At 42.5% G+C, this 16,314-nt stretch overlaps 1 protein-coding gene and 1 non-coding gene across 2 annotated transcripts; one reads left to right on the forward strand and one right to left on the reverse strand.

The window, feature by feature from the left end:
- Positions 1-6,856: 6,856 nt before the first annotated feature.
- GDF3 (growth differentiation factor 3) lies at positions 6,857-12,168 on the forward strand. Its single transcript, XM_006084210.3, has 2 exons — positions 6,857-7,191; positions 11,242-12,168. Exons 1-2 carry the CDS (start codon positions 6,924-6,926, stop codon positions 12,069-12,071), a joined length of 1,098 nt encoding a protein of 365 aa, XP_006084272.1. The 5' UTR covers positions 6,857-6,923; the 3' UTR covers positions 12,072-12,168.
- A 180-nt stretch (positions 12,169-12,348) lies between these two features.
- Positions 12,349-12,455, reverse strand: LOC111824983. Its single transcript, XR_002828090.1, has one exon. It is a non-coding gene; the product is annotated as a U6 spliceosomal RNA (small nuclear RNA).
- Positions 12,456-16,314: the final 3,859 nt, after the last annotated feature.

The raw sequence follows: 16,314 nt of genomic DNA on the forward strand, positions 1-16,314 counted from the left end.
GGGGGGGGGTTGGGTGCCCACCCTTTCACACACAGAGCGAGGGCGAATCAGGGGGTTGGGAGCTTCCCCTTTCACACACAGAGCAGGGCGATAGGGGGTTGGGGCGCCGCACCTGTCACACACAGAGCTGCAGGGCGATCAGGGGGTTGGGGAGCTCCCCCCTGTCACCCACAGAGCAGGGCCGATCAGGAGGTTGGAGTACCGCCACTGTCACACTCAGGGCAGGGCCGATGGGGAGGTTATGGCTCTACCCCATCACACACAGAGCAGGGCCGATCAGGGGATTGGGGCGCCGCACCCTGTCACACACAGAGCCGCACGGCGATCAGGGGGTTGGGGAGCTCCCCCCTATCAGGCACAGAGCAGGGCTGATCAGGGAGTTGGGGCACCTTCCCCTGTCACGAACAGAGCAGGGCGGATAGGGAGGTTGTGGCCCCGCCCCCTGTCACACACAGAGCCGCAGGGCAATCAGGGGGTTTGGGCGCTGCCCCCTGTCACGCTGATCCCGGTGCCGGGAGGCATATTACCCTTTTACTATATAGGATAGAGGCCTGGTGCAGGGGTGGGGGCCGGCTGGTTTGCCCTGAAGGGTGTCCTGGATCAGGGTGGGGGTCCCCACTGGGGTGCCTGGCCAGCCTGGGTGAGGGGATGATGGCTGTCTGCATCTGGTCACACCCCCTTCAGGGTGGGGGTCCCCACTGGGGTGCCTGGCCAGTCTGGGTGAGGGGCCGAGGGCCGTTTTCAGGCTGGCGGGTGACTGAAGCTCCCAACCTGTCCTTTTTTATTCTGGGCCTGCTTTAGCTCTGAGTCTCGGCTCCAGCTATGAGACTTCCGCCTCTGAAAGCAGGTTTCTGGCCTTTGTTTACCTTCTGTATTTGAAACAATGTTGCAGTCCTGCTGGCTGAAGCCTGGCTGACTAAAGCAGGTTTCTGGGGGTTTGTTTAGCTTCTATATTTGTTACAATGTTTCTTAGAGAGCAGCTGAGAGGCCGGCAAGGCAGGCGGGAACCTGGCTTCCTCCATCACTGAAGCAAGCAATCCTCCCTGTTCGAGTCAGCTGCCTGGCTGCCGGCCGCCATCTTGGTTGGCAGTTAATTTGTATATCTCAGTGATTAGCCAATGGAAGGGTAGCGGCCGTATGGCTAATTACCATGTTTTTCTTTTATTAGATAGGATGATGGTTAAGGTGCATGAGGAAGGTGTAGTTAACTAGGGAACATTTAGAAAGGCCTGTTTGTTCAGATTCTTCTTGGCGTTTCTTTGTCATTGGAGATAAGGGTGCTCATTTCCTCCTGGTATAGGGAGGGCTTCTCTCTCATGAGGGTTTTATGACCTGTTTTGTGGGGAGGTTGGGGGAAGGTCAGAGTGACCATCCTGCTTCTGCCTTTTTTTTTTTCTCAAATTCCTTTTACTTAAAATATTCAACCTGCTAAATTGCTATATTTTGGGGAGTGTGTCCTTTTTTAAAATATGTTTTTATTGATTTCAGAGAAAGGAAGGGAGAGGGATAGAAATATCAATGATGAGGGAGAATCATCAATGGGCTGCATCCTGCAAGCCCCCTACTGGGTATTGAGTCCCAAACCCAGATATGTGCCCTGACATGGGCTGGGCTAGGGGAATGTGTTTGAACCTTATCATCATATAGCAACTTATAAATAGCTTACAGTATATATCTTAAGTATATGTGTATATGACATAATGGCATATCAGATATGGACAAGACTCCCAGGAAGTGTTACTATACATAATAAACAGGAGACTTGAGAGACGTAGGTAGAATTCATTAGATATGCTAAATATTAAGTAAGTTAACCTGTAGAACATATTAAAACTTTTTTAAAAATTTATTTCAGAGAGGAAGAGAGATAGAAACACCGAAGATGAGAGAGAATCATTGATAGGCTGCCTCTTACACACCCCATATTGGGGATTGAGCCCACAACCCACCATGTCACCTGACCGGGAATTGAACCGTAATCTCCTGGTTCATAGGTCGATGCTCAACCACTGAGCCACGCCGGCCAGGCAACCTGTAAGACATATTAAAGGTGATAGAATAAATGGAATATATGATGGAACAAACAAAAGTGTTTGTAAGTTACACTCTTATACTCTAACTAACTGAGCTACCCAGTCAAGGCTGGAAATTTTTTACACTTATTTTTGAAGGGGATGGAAAGACCAAGTATACATAGAAATCATGATAACTCGAGGTTGCCAGCTATGTCATCCTCAAATTGGTAACCCACTGATGACAACCATTACGGTTCCACTCTGTTCCCTCTGGGGCTCTGCCCCTGCAGGCTAAGTGATAGCTGACAGCTCAAGTATATGTTGGCTCCAGGCATCTGCTAAGTCTCCTTGCTCAAAGCTCAACTGTGGTCCTCACCATCAGTGGAAAAGCTGATGTGGCTGGGAACGAGAGTGAGAGACAAGACATATCAACATTGAGTAACCTAGGCTTCAAGTACTGTGGTCCTTCCACCCTACTTTTCACCCCACTTAAAGTCTTTTAAGTGGCTCCATCTCTTTTACCCTGATTCTCACTATGCTTCCAATTGATTTGATAAATGTGGTTTGAACATCTTAATTTGGTTTGTGAGCCTTTCTGTCCTGTGACTTCTTGGATAGCATGACTGGAGGCTACTGTTGCGTCAAGTTAATATCCCACACCACAGGATGTAAACTGTAAAATTTATTTATTTATTTTCATATATGTTTTTATTGACTTTAGAGAAAGGAAGGGAGATGGAGAGAGAGAGACACAGCAATGTGAGAGAGAAACGTTGGTCAGTTGCCTCTGGTACACAACCAGACTGGGGACTGAACCAGAAACCTGGGCATGTGCCCTGACCAGGAATCAAACCAGCAACCATTTGGTACACAAGATAACACTCAACCAACTGAGCCACAGTGGTCAGGGCATTGTACAACTTTTGATAACACTCAACCAACTGAGCCACAGTGGTCAGGGCATTGTACAACTTTTTATTTATTTATTTATAATATATTTTTATAGATAGATAGATAGATAGATAGATAGATGATAGATAGATAGATGATAGATAGATAGATAGATAGATACATCAATGATGAGAGAGAATCATTGATTGGCTGCCTCCTGCACACCCCCAATTGGGGATTGAGCCCACAACCTGGGCATATGCCCTTGACTGGAATTGAACTGGGACTCTTTAGTCCACAGGCCAACACTCTATTCACTGAGCCAAACTGGTTAAGGCCATTGTACAACTTAGAAGAGCATTTTAAAATATATTTCAAAATATAAGCATTATACAGTATTTATAAAACAAGTGCAAATCTTTCTATAAGTAGTTCTATATTAGCCATTTTGCCTTGCTTTTGACTTTCTAATTTGGGCTGAGAGTCCAAAATTACATGATTTTGTTTGTAGAACGCTAAATGAATATCTAATTTAACCCTGTGATTTTAGGTAAAGAAAGGGAGGCCCAAATAGGTTAGCCTTTTATGACATCTCAGATCATTCATATCCTTCTATTAAAAAATAATTTAAAAAAATAATAATTCCAGGCCTGTCTGGGTGGCTAAGTTGGTTAGAGTATCGTCTTGACATGATGAGATTTTGGTGTTTTTTGTTTTGTTTTTTTGTGTGTGAGATTTTGGGTTTGATACCTGGTCAGGGCACATACAAGAATCAACTAATGAATGCATAAATAAGTGGAACAACAAATCAATCTCTCTCTCTCTCTCTCTCTCTCTCTCTCAAATAAATAGAAGAAATAAATTAGTTAAAACAATATATAAAATTTCCATGCCTGCGTAGCCTATATAATAAAAGCCTAATATGCAAATTGACCAAATGGTAGAATGACTGTTCGCTATGATGCACACTGACCACCAGGGGGCAGATGCTCAACGCAGGAGCTGCCCCCAGCTTGCAGGCCCCAGGCCAGCCAAGGTAGGTGCCAGTGGGGGGCCCCTGATCACCCTGCCGGTTGCCCCACAGATCAACCCTGATCGTTGGCTAGGCCTAGGGACCCTACCCATGCATGAATTTCATGCACCAGGACTCTAGTATATCATAAAAGACTGAGTGAATTGCTCAAGATTACATGGTTATTGGAGGAGCCTAATTAACTCAGATTCCCTGACTCCTGATTTGGTGTTTTTTCTGCTGTATTAGGTGACTGCACACTCTCAATTGTTGCTTTCTTTCCCTTGATCAAGCTCCACTTTAATAAATAATAATAATTAATATCAGCTAAACTTTTATCAAGTGGTTACTCTTTGGCAGACATTGTCCTGAGCCTTGCATATGCTCATCAAATCCCCTTTGTACCTTAGCAAAGAAAGCTTTGTTCTCACTTTACAGTTGAGTGACTTGTCCATGGTCTTACAGCTGCTAAGTGGTGGAACCAGAATTTAAACCAGTTAGTCTGATTTTTTATTTTAAGTCAGGTAAGTTAAATAAAATGCAACCTATACTTACTGTTGAAAACAGGTGGGGATTATAGGTTAAAAGTGTTAGCTAAGCCCAGCAGGTGTGGCTCAGTGGTTGAGTGTCAACCCACTAACCAGGAGGTCACAGTTTGATTCCGAGTCAGGGCACATGCCTGGGTTGCAGGCTCAATCCCCAGTAGGGGGTATGCAGGATGCAGCTGAATGATGGTTCGCTCTCATCATTGATGTTTCTATCTCTCCCTCTCCCTTTATCTCTGAAATGAATAATAATTAAAAAGTATATATATATATATATATAGTGTCAACTAGGATGCAAGTAGGAGGAGATAGGAGAAATGGGAATGGAGAAAACTTGGCTATCTGGAAGAGTAAGACCTCTAGAAATAGTACCAATTCACTTGTTCACTTATTTATTGCACATATATTTATTTATTTTTCATATGCTTTTATTAATTTCAGAAAGAGGAAGGGAGAGGGATAGAGAGATAGAAACATCAATGATGAGAGGGAGTCATTGTTTGGCTGCATCCTGCACACCCCACACTGGGGATCGAGCCTGCAACTCGGGCATGTACCCTGACCGGGAATCAAACTATGATCTGGTTCATGGGTTGGCACTTAACCAATGAGCCATACCAGCCAGGCTATTGCACATATATTATTGAATGTCTTCTACCTGCCAGACACTTTCCTGGGCAATGGAGTCAGTCAGAGGAAAAGATCCAGTGGAGATTTTCAGGGGAAAAAATATGATTTCAGTTCCCAGTGACTTTATGGTCTGGGAGGGAAATAGGCAAAACACAGTGAAATGCACTGTGGTAAGTGCCATAATGGATGCCTACTCAAGCCTCAGTGGGAGAAAGAAGCATCTAAATATTTTTTAAAAAATATATTTAATTGATTTTTTACAGAGAGGAAGGGAGAGGGACTCCTGCACACCCCTCACTGGGGATATGCCCGCAACCAAGGCACATGCCCCTGACCAGAATCGAACCTGGGACCCTTCAGTCCTCAGGCGGACACTCTATCCACTGAGCCAAACCAGTTAGGGCTATCTAAATCTATTTTAGAGAGTCGGGTAAGTCTTTGCCATAGAAATACCTTTGAACTTGGTCTGTGCAAAGGCTCTGAGATGAAATGAGCTCGTAGGAGAACTACAGATATGTCATTATCATTAGAGCATGAACACTGATGATGGTGGAAGGTAGGAAATGAGGCTGGCTAGGAAGATGGGTGCCAAACCAAGAAAGTCCTTAAAAGACAAGCTAAGGAGTCATTAGATTTATCCTGTAGATGATGGGAAATGACTATGTATAAGATACAACATTTTTCCTTTGGGAAAAACAAGTTTTTATAATAGGTGGTATAACATAATGTAAAATAATAAAGTCTCTCTTCTCAAAAAGCTTGAAAATTATTTTGGCAACAAACAAGCTAGCTGGAAAATACACCAATTCATACATTCACTTATTTATTGCACTATTTAAATTTATTGAATGTCAGCTTCCTCAACAGCAGAGTCAGAAGAAAAGATCCAGTATTTGAAAATCTCACAGTACTTTGTCAAAATAAAACAAAACAAAAACAAAAATTGATATATGCTGCCCTACTAAGCGTTTCAATAACCCCATGTCTTTTCACATGTAATTCCTTCAGTCCTGGATGCCTGATTGTCTTACTGAAAAATGTCGACTTAAACTTTGAAACTTTCTCCTCTGAGAACATTTCAGGTGTGCTTACCATTTGGCAGGCATTGTGCAGAACACATTAAACACATCATCTTAGCAGATTCCTATGGCAAATTAGAAGGTCAGTTTTTATTTCCAGTTGAGAAAAAAATATATTTTTAGGAAGGTTAAAGGACATGCCCAATGTCTGATAGCTAATAAGTAATGGAACCAGAATGAACCCAGTTAGTCTGACTTTTGACTTTCAATGAGGAGAACAAAGGTAGATGAACAAACTTCAGCCCCTCTTAGAGCTGACAACTGACAAAGTGTGTAGACCAACTTCCTTGGGAGGATTCCGTGCTCCCTGAATTAACTTCCCACACATCTATCTATATATTTGTCTACTTAGACGATGAATGACAAGACTTTGAATTACTTATTACTTTGTTGCTAGCACCTGTCTCAGCACCTTGCACATAACAGATGCTTAATAAATGCTTGTGAAATGGATAAATTCGTGTCTCCATTTCACTCTGTCTACTGCTGACAAACCTCAGATTGTTGCAGAGTTAGGCCCACACACTGGTAATCTTTGCTTTGTGTACTCATTTTCTGGAACAGTGGAGCTAGGGAAGAGAAAAAAAAATTGTGTCTTTTTACATCCAATTGCCTCTGAGGAGCTGGGAAGAGAGCAATTCACACTTGATTATCTTACATCAGATAAATTAGCAGCACCTGAATTGTTGGGAAGTCAGGAGCTAGAGCTCTCTTCAGCCTCACTAGCCAGCTTTGTCTCAGCTCAGAGGCCATGCCTCCTTCCCTGCCACTCTTGGCTCTCAGCCTCTCCTTAACTCTGGCCTTGGGCCAGACATTCCAATTTCAAGAACATGCCTTTCTCCAATTTCTGGGTCTAGACAAGGTGCCTTCACCTCAGAAATTCCAACCCGTGCCTTATATCTTGAAGAAAATTTTCCACGATCAAGAGACAGCAGCCACCATTGGGATCTCACGAGATCTATGCTACGTAAAGGAGCTGGGAGTCCAGGGGAACATACTTCGACTTCTCCCAGATCAAGGTAAGGATATTGGAGTGTTTCCTAGAGGAAAAATCTGGCTTTTTGGGGGGTGGGGTGGGTGTGGGCAGGGGATGGCGTGAAGAAAGGAAAGAAGATGTAACAGTTACTGAGGGGTTCATAGAAAGTTGTGTGCTGGTATTTTATGGACTTTATCTCGTTTAATCCCAACAAAAATCCTGAAAGGTAGGCTCAGACAGTAGAACCTATAACCTATTCAAGATCATACAGCCAATGTGGAAGGAAAGTGAGGATTTAAAATAAGTTTTGTTTTTCTGAATCAACAGCTTTGTGTTGCAGTTTAGCTGGGAGGGGTGAGGGTGCAATTAGGATTCAGTCTTCCACTCTTTAGCCCACAATTTAGACATCTTGGTGTCTTTGGTATGGCAAGCAGGGGACTAAAATGAGCTCAGTTTGCCCATGCGCCTAGCTTCTCTTCTCATACCTCCCACTACTTTTGTTGGATGAAAAAGGCTATTTTTGGCTTATGAATACAGAGCAATAGCATATGCCATTCTCATACTCTATATAAGGATCTGATTGAGTGCCATTTAATAATTTGCCAAACTAACCAACCATCAAAATGACCCAGATCAGCTGTTAAAAGTTTATTATCCTGCCTAGTTCTTGCCCTTCACTCTTCCACCCAATTCTTATTCAAAGTCAGAAATGAGTGTTGTAATCTGCATTTCTATATGGCCTCCCAAGTGGTTCAAAGGCGGCCGTGAGAGGCCTAATAGTTAGTTGTACAGCAACTAAAGATTGAGATTTGAATATTTATTTGTCCACGAAGCTGTGTACCGGGAACAGTGTATGGCCACGAGAATACGGAGATTAAAGATAAAATTTGCTCTATTAGCTTATAAAAGGAAGGCAGACAAACGACTTCCATAAATACATTTGTATTAAGTATTACATTAGAGGCTTAGGGCCTTGGGGGTGTGGGTTCAGGGAAAATTTCTGAAGGGTTAAGAGGTAAGAGGAGCTTGTTTGAAGGGTTTTTCTTTGAGAGAGTAGAAAACAGCTGAGGTTACTTCCTTCCTCAATGGAAATTAAACTTTGATTTTTGTGATCATAAATCATATCAAATAATGGTGTGTGTGTGTGTTGGGGGGGGGCAACATAATCTCACTATCATCTCCCCCTAACTCTTCCCCAAGAGAAAACCAGCATTAGCAGTTGTATATTCTTCCAGACTTTTCTTTTTTGCATACATAATACTAATAATGGAAACTTGTAATCTAAAAAAAAAAATGGGGTCATACTGTACATTCATTCCTTTGTATTAGGAACATCTCACATAAGTCAAAACAAATTGTCAACTTATTTTCATTTTAATGGTTGCATGATATTCCATTGTATAGATATGCTATAATTTATGTAACTGATGCCCTGTTGATGGGCATGGATATGTAATAAATAATATAGTTTTACATCTTTACATCCACTTTTTTGTGTGCGTACACTTTTTCTATTATTTCCTCAGGATAAATTCTTAGAAGGGGATTGTTGCATCTAAGAGCAGGCACATTTATACTTACAGTATATAGCAAATGTCCTCCAAAATTTATACCCCACCATGAGTATAAGAGAATTCTCACTTTCCCACAATTATTTTTACATTTTAAAATATTTTTATTAATTTATTATTTTAAAAATCTAAATATTGTTGAAAGTATTATGTATGTCCTCCTCCCTCCCTTTTACCCTCCACCCCCTCACTTCCCCACAATTGACAGCAATCCTTTTAAAAATAGGAACTTATTGCCCTGGCCAGTATGTCTCAGTTGGTTGGGTGTTGTCCTATTCATGGAAAGGTTGCCAGTTCGATTCTCAGTCAGGTCACAAGCCCAGGTTGTGGGCTTAATCCCCAGTAGGGGCATGCAGGAGGCAACCAATCGATGTTTCTCTTACACACACACACACACACACACACACACACACACACACACACCTAAAAAGAAATAAAAATAGGAACTTATTGAAGTGTAACATACATTCAGAAAAGTGCTTATATCATAGAGAACAGCTTACTGACTTTTCACAGAAAACCAGCACCCAGATCAAGAAACAGAATATGACCAGCACCCCAGAGGATCCTTCATGCTCCCTCTGATTAATCACTACTCCTCTACAGGGGTAACTTCTATTCTGATATCTAACATTACATTTTAGTTTTGTCTTTTTTTGAAATTCATATAAATGTAAATGTGGAATGTATCCTTTTTTTGTGTCTGGCTTCTTTCACTCAACATTATATTTATGAGATTTATCCATGCTGCATTTATTTGTAGTTCATTCCATTGAGATATAGTATTTCATTCTAATAACATATGACAATGTACTTATCTATGCTACATTGGATGCCCACTAGGTACACTTTTAGCTTTTAATTTTTGTTAACCTGGGAGCAAAACACAATGTCATTGTTTTAATTTTAATTTTTTAATAAGGTGGAATAATGCCTTTTTAATTAATTAACTAATTAATTAATTATTGACTTCAGAGAGAGGAATGGGGAGATAGGGGAGAGAGAGAGAGAGAGAGAGAGAGAGAGAGAGGAGAGAGGGAGGAGAGAGGGAGGAGAGAGAAAGAGATTGGTTGGCTGCCTTCTGCATGCATATAGTAGTTTTGCATTTTAATCTTTTCAAATCTGTCCATTCTGGCTTTTGTCTTGTTTTGTCTTCACATGCCTAAGGAATGTGATTTAGTGATATGAATAAAAAGGGAGGCCAATATACTAGAATTAGACCCAAAAATAAGGGAGATCAACTGTTTAGAGAGGTTGAGAAGGATAAGTACTGTGACTACACCCCTGCATCTGACAGTTAACAACCTTCAAGAAAGGTGTTTCAGTGGAGTAGTAGGGAAATAGCAGGAGGCTATCCTATATAATAAAAGGCTAATATGCAAATTATCTCCTTGACCGGGAGTTCAACCAAGGGGCAGGGCCGGACTGCCAACCACCCACGGCCACTCTCCCCAGTCAGCCTGGCCAGATTGGCCCCAATCGGGGCGGGCCAGCTGAACCCCACCCATGCACGAATGCATGCACCAGGCCTCTAGTAAGTAATAAGTAGAGATAGCAAATGTAGACTGATCTTTTAAAAAGATGGTCAATGAGAAGAAAGGGAGAGATGATACATTGGCCTTGAAGAGAAAAGTGGGTAATTTTAAATGCATTTTATTTATTTATTAATATTTAAAAAAATATTTTTATTGATTTCTGAGAGGAAGGGAGAGGAAGAGAGAGATAGAAGCATCAATGATGAGAAAGAATCATTGACTGGCTGCCTCCTGCACATTGGATTGAGCCGCAACCCAGGCATGTGCCCTTGACCGGAACTGAACCTGAGACCCTTCGGTCTGCAGGCTGATGCTCTATCCACTAAACCAAACTGGCTAGGGCTATTTTTTAATTTTTAAAAAATGTTTGTTAGTTCTTAGCCAAGGATATTTTTAAAAAGATATTTTTATTGATATCAGAGAGGAAGGGAGGGGGAGAGAGGGATAGAAACATCAATGATGAGAGAGAACCATTAATCAGCTGCCTCCTGCATGCCCCCACAGGGATCGAGCCCTCAACCCGGGCATGAGCCCTTGACTAGAATGAAACCTGGGACCCTTCAATTCGCAGGCCAACACTATCCACTGAGCCAAACCAGCTAGGGCCAAGAATATTTTTCCCCATTGATTTTCAGAGAGAGGGAGAGGGAGGGGGAGATAGAGAGAGAGAGAGAGAAAGAGAGAGAAACTTTGATGTGAGAGAGATACATCAATTGGTTGCCTTCTGATCACTTCATAAGGTATACAAGTGTCTAATTGCTATGTTGTGCACCTGAGACTAATATAATATTGTATGTCAACTATAGTTTAAAAATATATTAAAAAATGAGGAGTGAAATAAATAAATCCTCCTTTTGAATACAACTGATTATTTCCTGCCCTTACTTTGTATATGTGATATACATTTAACATTGAACATTTATATCATAGGTGGATATAAAGTAAAACATATTACGGTGACCCTCACATCTCTCTGTTCTTATCTAGGTTTCTTTCTTTACTCCAAGAACCTTCCCCAGGCCTCCCCTTGCCTACAGAAGCTCCTCTACTTCAACCTGTCTGCAGTTAAAGACGAGGAGCGGTTAACGATGGCCCAGCTGGGCCTGGACTTGGGGCCCAACACTTACTATCACCTGGGGCCAGATTTGGAATTGGTTCTGTCCCTGGTCCAGGAGCCTCACGTGTGGGACCGGTCCATTCCTAAGCCGGGTAAAATGTTTGTATTGCAGTCAGTACCATGGCCTCAAGGTGTCCTTCACTTCAACCTGTTGGAGGTGGCTAAGGATTGGAGTAATAACCCTCAGAAGAACTTAGGCTTGTTCCTAGAGATACTGGTCAAAGGACAGAGAGACTCTGGGGTGAATTTTCAGCTTGAGGACACCTGTGCCAGACTGAGATGTTCTCTTCATGCTTCCCTGCTAGTTGTGACCCTCAACCCTAAGCAGTGCCACTCTTCTTCCCGAAAAAGGAGGGCAGCCATCCCTGCCCCTAAAGTTTCTTGCAAGAACCTCTGCCATCGTCACCAGCTATTCATCAACTTCCGGGACCTGGGTTGGCACAAGTGGATCATTGCTCCCAAGGGGTTCATGGCAAATTACTGCCATGGAGATTGTCCTTTCTCACTGACCACTTCCCTCAACGGCTCCAATTACGCGTTCATGCAAGCACTGATGCATGCGGTTGACCCAGCGATTCCCCAGGCTGTCTGTATTCCCACCAAGCTGTCTCCCATTTCCATGCTTTACCAGGACAATGATGACAATGTCATTCTACGTCATTATGAAGACATGGTAGTTGATGAATGTGGGTGTGGGTAGGCTGTCGGAAATAGGAATCCAAGGAGTGTTCTTAGGGTAAAGCTTTTAATAAAACTACCTACCTGGTTTATGAGCTGTTGGATATGAAATATCAATATGTTTATAATTTGTCTTTCTGGAAAATCCATCATGATTGATGATGTCCCAAATTACACACACACACACACACACACACACACACACACACTCACACACAGCCTTCGGGCCAATGCTCTGTCCACTGAGCCAAACTGGCTAGGGCATAGGAATCTTTTATTTATTTTATTTTATTTTATTTAAAAATATGGAATGCTTCACAAATTTGTGTGTCATCCTTGCACATGGGCCATGCTAATCTTCTCTGTATTGTTCCAATTTTAGTATATGTGCTGCCGAAGCAAGCACCATAGGAATTTTGTAATTGATATTGTTTTCAGAGAGATTCAGAGGAAGGGAGAGAAAGAGAGAGAGAGGAGATTTGTTCCACTTATTTATGCATTCATTGGTTGCTTCCTGTATGTGCCCTGACTGGAGATTGAATCAGCAACCTTGGCATATCAGGACAATGCTGTAATCAACTAAGCTACTCAACCAGGGCTATAGGAATTTTTAAAAAATCACCAATATCTACAGTTAATTTAATTGCTGCAAGAGATATAATTATTTAGATTCCTATTTTACTTAAGAAAATGTTTGTCATTGGGCATTGTGTTTGCAATTTTCATGGTGGAATAGTGGTATCATTGTTCATATCTTTGAAAATTTTCAGTTAAAAGTATAACTCGACTCTTCTATAATTAGTATAAAATATATTGATATGCGTGATATGCATATATTATGGGGTAAAATGCAAAATTCACATGGACTTCAAATATAGAACTTTACACATAGTAGGATACTTTGGGTTATATCAGGAAGTAAGAGGTTACTTACCTCCCTTGTTAGGAAAACTAAAGTGGAAAAGTTTGTTACTACCTTAAATCAATCTCACCATTCCCCCTGGTTTATTGCTACTACTTTTAGTCTGATCTTTTGTTTTTATTTTTGGGCTTTAAAAAATGTAGATTATGCCTTGGCTGGGTGGCTCCATTGGTTGGAGTGTCGCTTGTACGCCAAAAGGTTACGACTTCATTTTCCGGTGAAGACACATACCCAACTAGGATGCATAATGGAGGCAACCGGTCAATGTTTCTTTTTTCTGTTTGTGTGTTGCTGTTTTTTTTTTAGGATAGAATTGCTTTTATTGGGGTGGGAGCTGCAGTCCCGCCCATGTCAGGTTAGTGTTCTGTCAGGAGGTACCTGAAAGCCTGGTGACTCCACCTGGCACCTGCCCGGGTTAGTGGAACATACAAAGCTCAGTCAGAGGGTGGATACCAGGGGCTGGGTGGAACAGGAGGGGTGGCCCCCGGCTGGGCTGCCTGAGTCAGTGCAGACAATCCATCCGGCATCTCCGGGCCCAGTGAAGGGCTGCGGCTCCCTGAGAGAGACAGGTAGGCAGGCAGCACCCCCAGACAGGACTTTAGAGGCTCAAGGGGCCACAGGGCCCCCCCAGGAGAAAAAAGCCTGCTGGAGTCCCAGCCATTCCTAGCCAGGGCCAGCCACCCCAGGTTCACCAGGAGGGCCTGTCTCACCCCAGGCCTCGGGGCCTGGTGTGCCAGGGGGACACAGAAGGTACTTATTAGGAGATGAGGCTGAAAGGCAGAAGCCAGAGGCCTGAAGTCTCAGGAGAGTGTCAGGGGCTGGAGGCAGGAGACCAGGACAGAGCTAGGCCAGCTGGCTCTACAGACTGGACCGTCATCTTCCCATGCAGAAGGGACTTTTCCTGGTCAATGTTTCTCACATCAATGTTTCTCTCTCCTTTTCTGTCTCTCTCTCTCCAACATTACTTTTTAAAATGTAGATTATTATATTTAACTGTATTACAAATATATGTGAAGATGCCTGTATAACCCTCCCAGTCCCTTTTCTCATCCTTCTAGTGAAATCATCCTGAATTTGGTATCCATCTTTCCCATTCATTTCTTTATCATTTTACTACATGTGCTTGGGATCCATTAACAGTATAAAGCATTGCTTCACAAATATGTAAACTTTATAGAAACAATATTGGGGTTTATTTTTCTCTCAGTTTATTATTTCAGAGACTAGAGGCCTGGTGCACAAAAATTTGTGCACTGGTGGGGGAGGGAGGTAGGGGGTGTTCCTCAGCCCTACTTGTGCCCTCTCACAGTCTGGGACCCCTCAGGAGACAGCCACCTGCTGGCTTAGGCCCGCTCCCTGGATGGCAGATGGCAGGCCCGATCCCTCGGTGCCTGCCCTGCCTCCCCGGGTCGTGCACACGGCAGGGCCGATCCGGGGGTTGGGACACCGCCCCGGGTTGCAGATAGCAGGCCCGGATGGCAGCAGGGCAGGCTGGATGGCGCTGTCCCGCCCTGCCTGCAGTATGCAAATTAGCCACCATATTTGTTAGCAGTTAATTTGCATATCACGCTGATTAGCCAATGGGAGGCGTAGCGAAGGTACAGTCAATTACTGTGTTTGTCTATTATTAGATAGGATTATTACAGGTTGATACATGTATGGATATAATTGATTTTTTTAAATGCTGAATAATAACCCACTACAAGCGTATTATACAATTGATTTATTCATTATTCTGTTATTGGACACTGAGGACATTCAAACTGCTAGAATCATTCCATAAAATGGACACAAAACTTTTTAAAAAAATATATTTTATTGATTTTTTACAGAGAGGAAGGGAGAGGGAAAGAGAGTTAGAAACATCGATGAGAGAGAAACATGGATCAGCTGCCTCCTGCACACTCCCTACTGGGGATGTGCCCGCCACCAAGGTACATGCCCTTGACCGGAATCCAACCTGGGACCCTTGAGTCCGCAGGCCGACGCTCTATCCACTGAGCCAAACCGGTTAGGGCTGGACACAAAACTCTTAACAATCTATTTGTTTAGCTAGGATTTCAGTGTAGGGCAGCAGTGTATATGGGCAACTTATAAAGAGAATGAAGAGGCTATAGAGATTAGAGTGCAAATCTATCTATATATATATATGTATATATATATGTATATATATATATATATATATGTATATATATGTATATATGTATATATATATGTATATATATATATATATGTATATATATATAATATTTTGATTTCAGAGAGGAAGAGAGAGAGATAAAAACATCAATAATGAGAGAATCATTGATTGGCTGCTTCCTGCATGCTCCCTACTGGGGGTTGAGCCCGAAATCCAGGCATGTGCCCTGATGGGAAATCAAACTGTGACCTCCTGATTCATAGGTCAGTGCTCAATCACTGAGCCATGCCAGCCGAGCAGTTCTGACTTTTCTAAAACAGAATAGAAGATGGGTCAAACATTCAATAGGAATTCTAGTAGACACAAATTTAAATTATATACCATCTTCACTATTGCCTATGTGCCCCCTATGACTGTGTTTTACTGTATTAGTTTCCTATAGCTGCTGTAACAAATTTCCATGAACTTGGTGTAAAACAACATAAATTATCTTACAACTCTGGTGGTCAGGAGTACAAAACAGCGTCTCACTGGGCTAAACTCAACATGTCATCAGGGCAGCATTGCTTCACAAGGCTCTAGGGAACAATCCATTTCCTCGCTTTTTCCAGCTTCTAAATGTTGTCCTTGTTCCTTGAATCATGGTTCCCTTCCAGCCAGTAATTACATCATTCACATCTCTACTTCCATCTTCACATGTCCTTCTCTTTCGCCTCCCTCTTTTAAGGGCCTATGTGATTGGACTGGGACTACCCAGACAATCCCAGATTATCTTCCTACCTCAAGATCCTTACTCTAATTACCTCTTCAAAGTTACTTTTGCCTTTATACTTACAGGTTCCAGGGATTAGGAGGTGAACATCTGTGTGTCTGTGTGTGGAGGGGATGGGGGGGTCATTATTCTACCTATCATGAAATCCTTGGCTTCTAAATGACCTTCATTTATGATGTGGCACTTCTGCTCTTTCTTCAACTCTCACCTGCCACTTGAAACAACTGCTTCATCTTGTGGAAGCTCCAGTTTGACTTTCATCGTTCAGGAAAGTCGTATATTTAGGGCTCGGGTGTTGTCTCCATAGGATTTGAGATTCAAAGTTCAGGGGCTGTAGATTTGAGAACCTAGAGGGAGCTTTAGGTCCCAAGAGTGACCCCGGTTCTGGGAGTGTATGCTAAAACTCAGAGAGCTTCACCCAGGTTTTGGAC

The sequence above is a fragment of the Myotis lucifugus genome, unplaced genomic scaffold (genome assembly GCF_000147115.1).
Source record: "Myotis lucifugus unplaced genomic scaffold, Myoluc2.0 scaffold_10, whole genome shotgun sequence".
In the NCBI taxonomy this organism is placed as follows: domain Eukaryota; kingdom Metazoa; phylum Chordata; class Mammalia; order Chiroptera; family Vespertilionidae; genus Myotis; species Myotis lucifugus.

Bases quoted from the DNA above. Each gene is read 5' to 3' on its own strand.
- GDF3 (XM_006084210.3), top strand. From the start codon at position 6,924: ATGCCTCCTTCCCTGCCACTCTTGGCTCTCAGCCTCTCCTTAACTCTG. The intron at 7,192-11,241 runs GTAAGGATATTG...GTTCTTATCTAG, and splicing joins TCGACTTCTCCCAGATCAAG to GTTTCTTTCTTTACTCCAAG.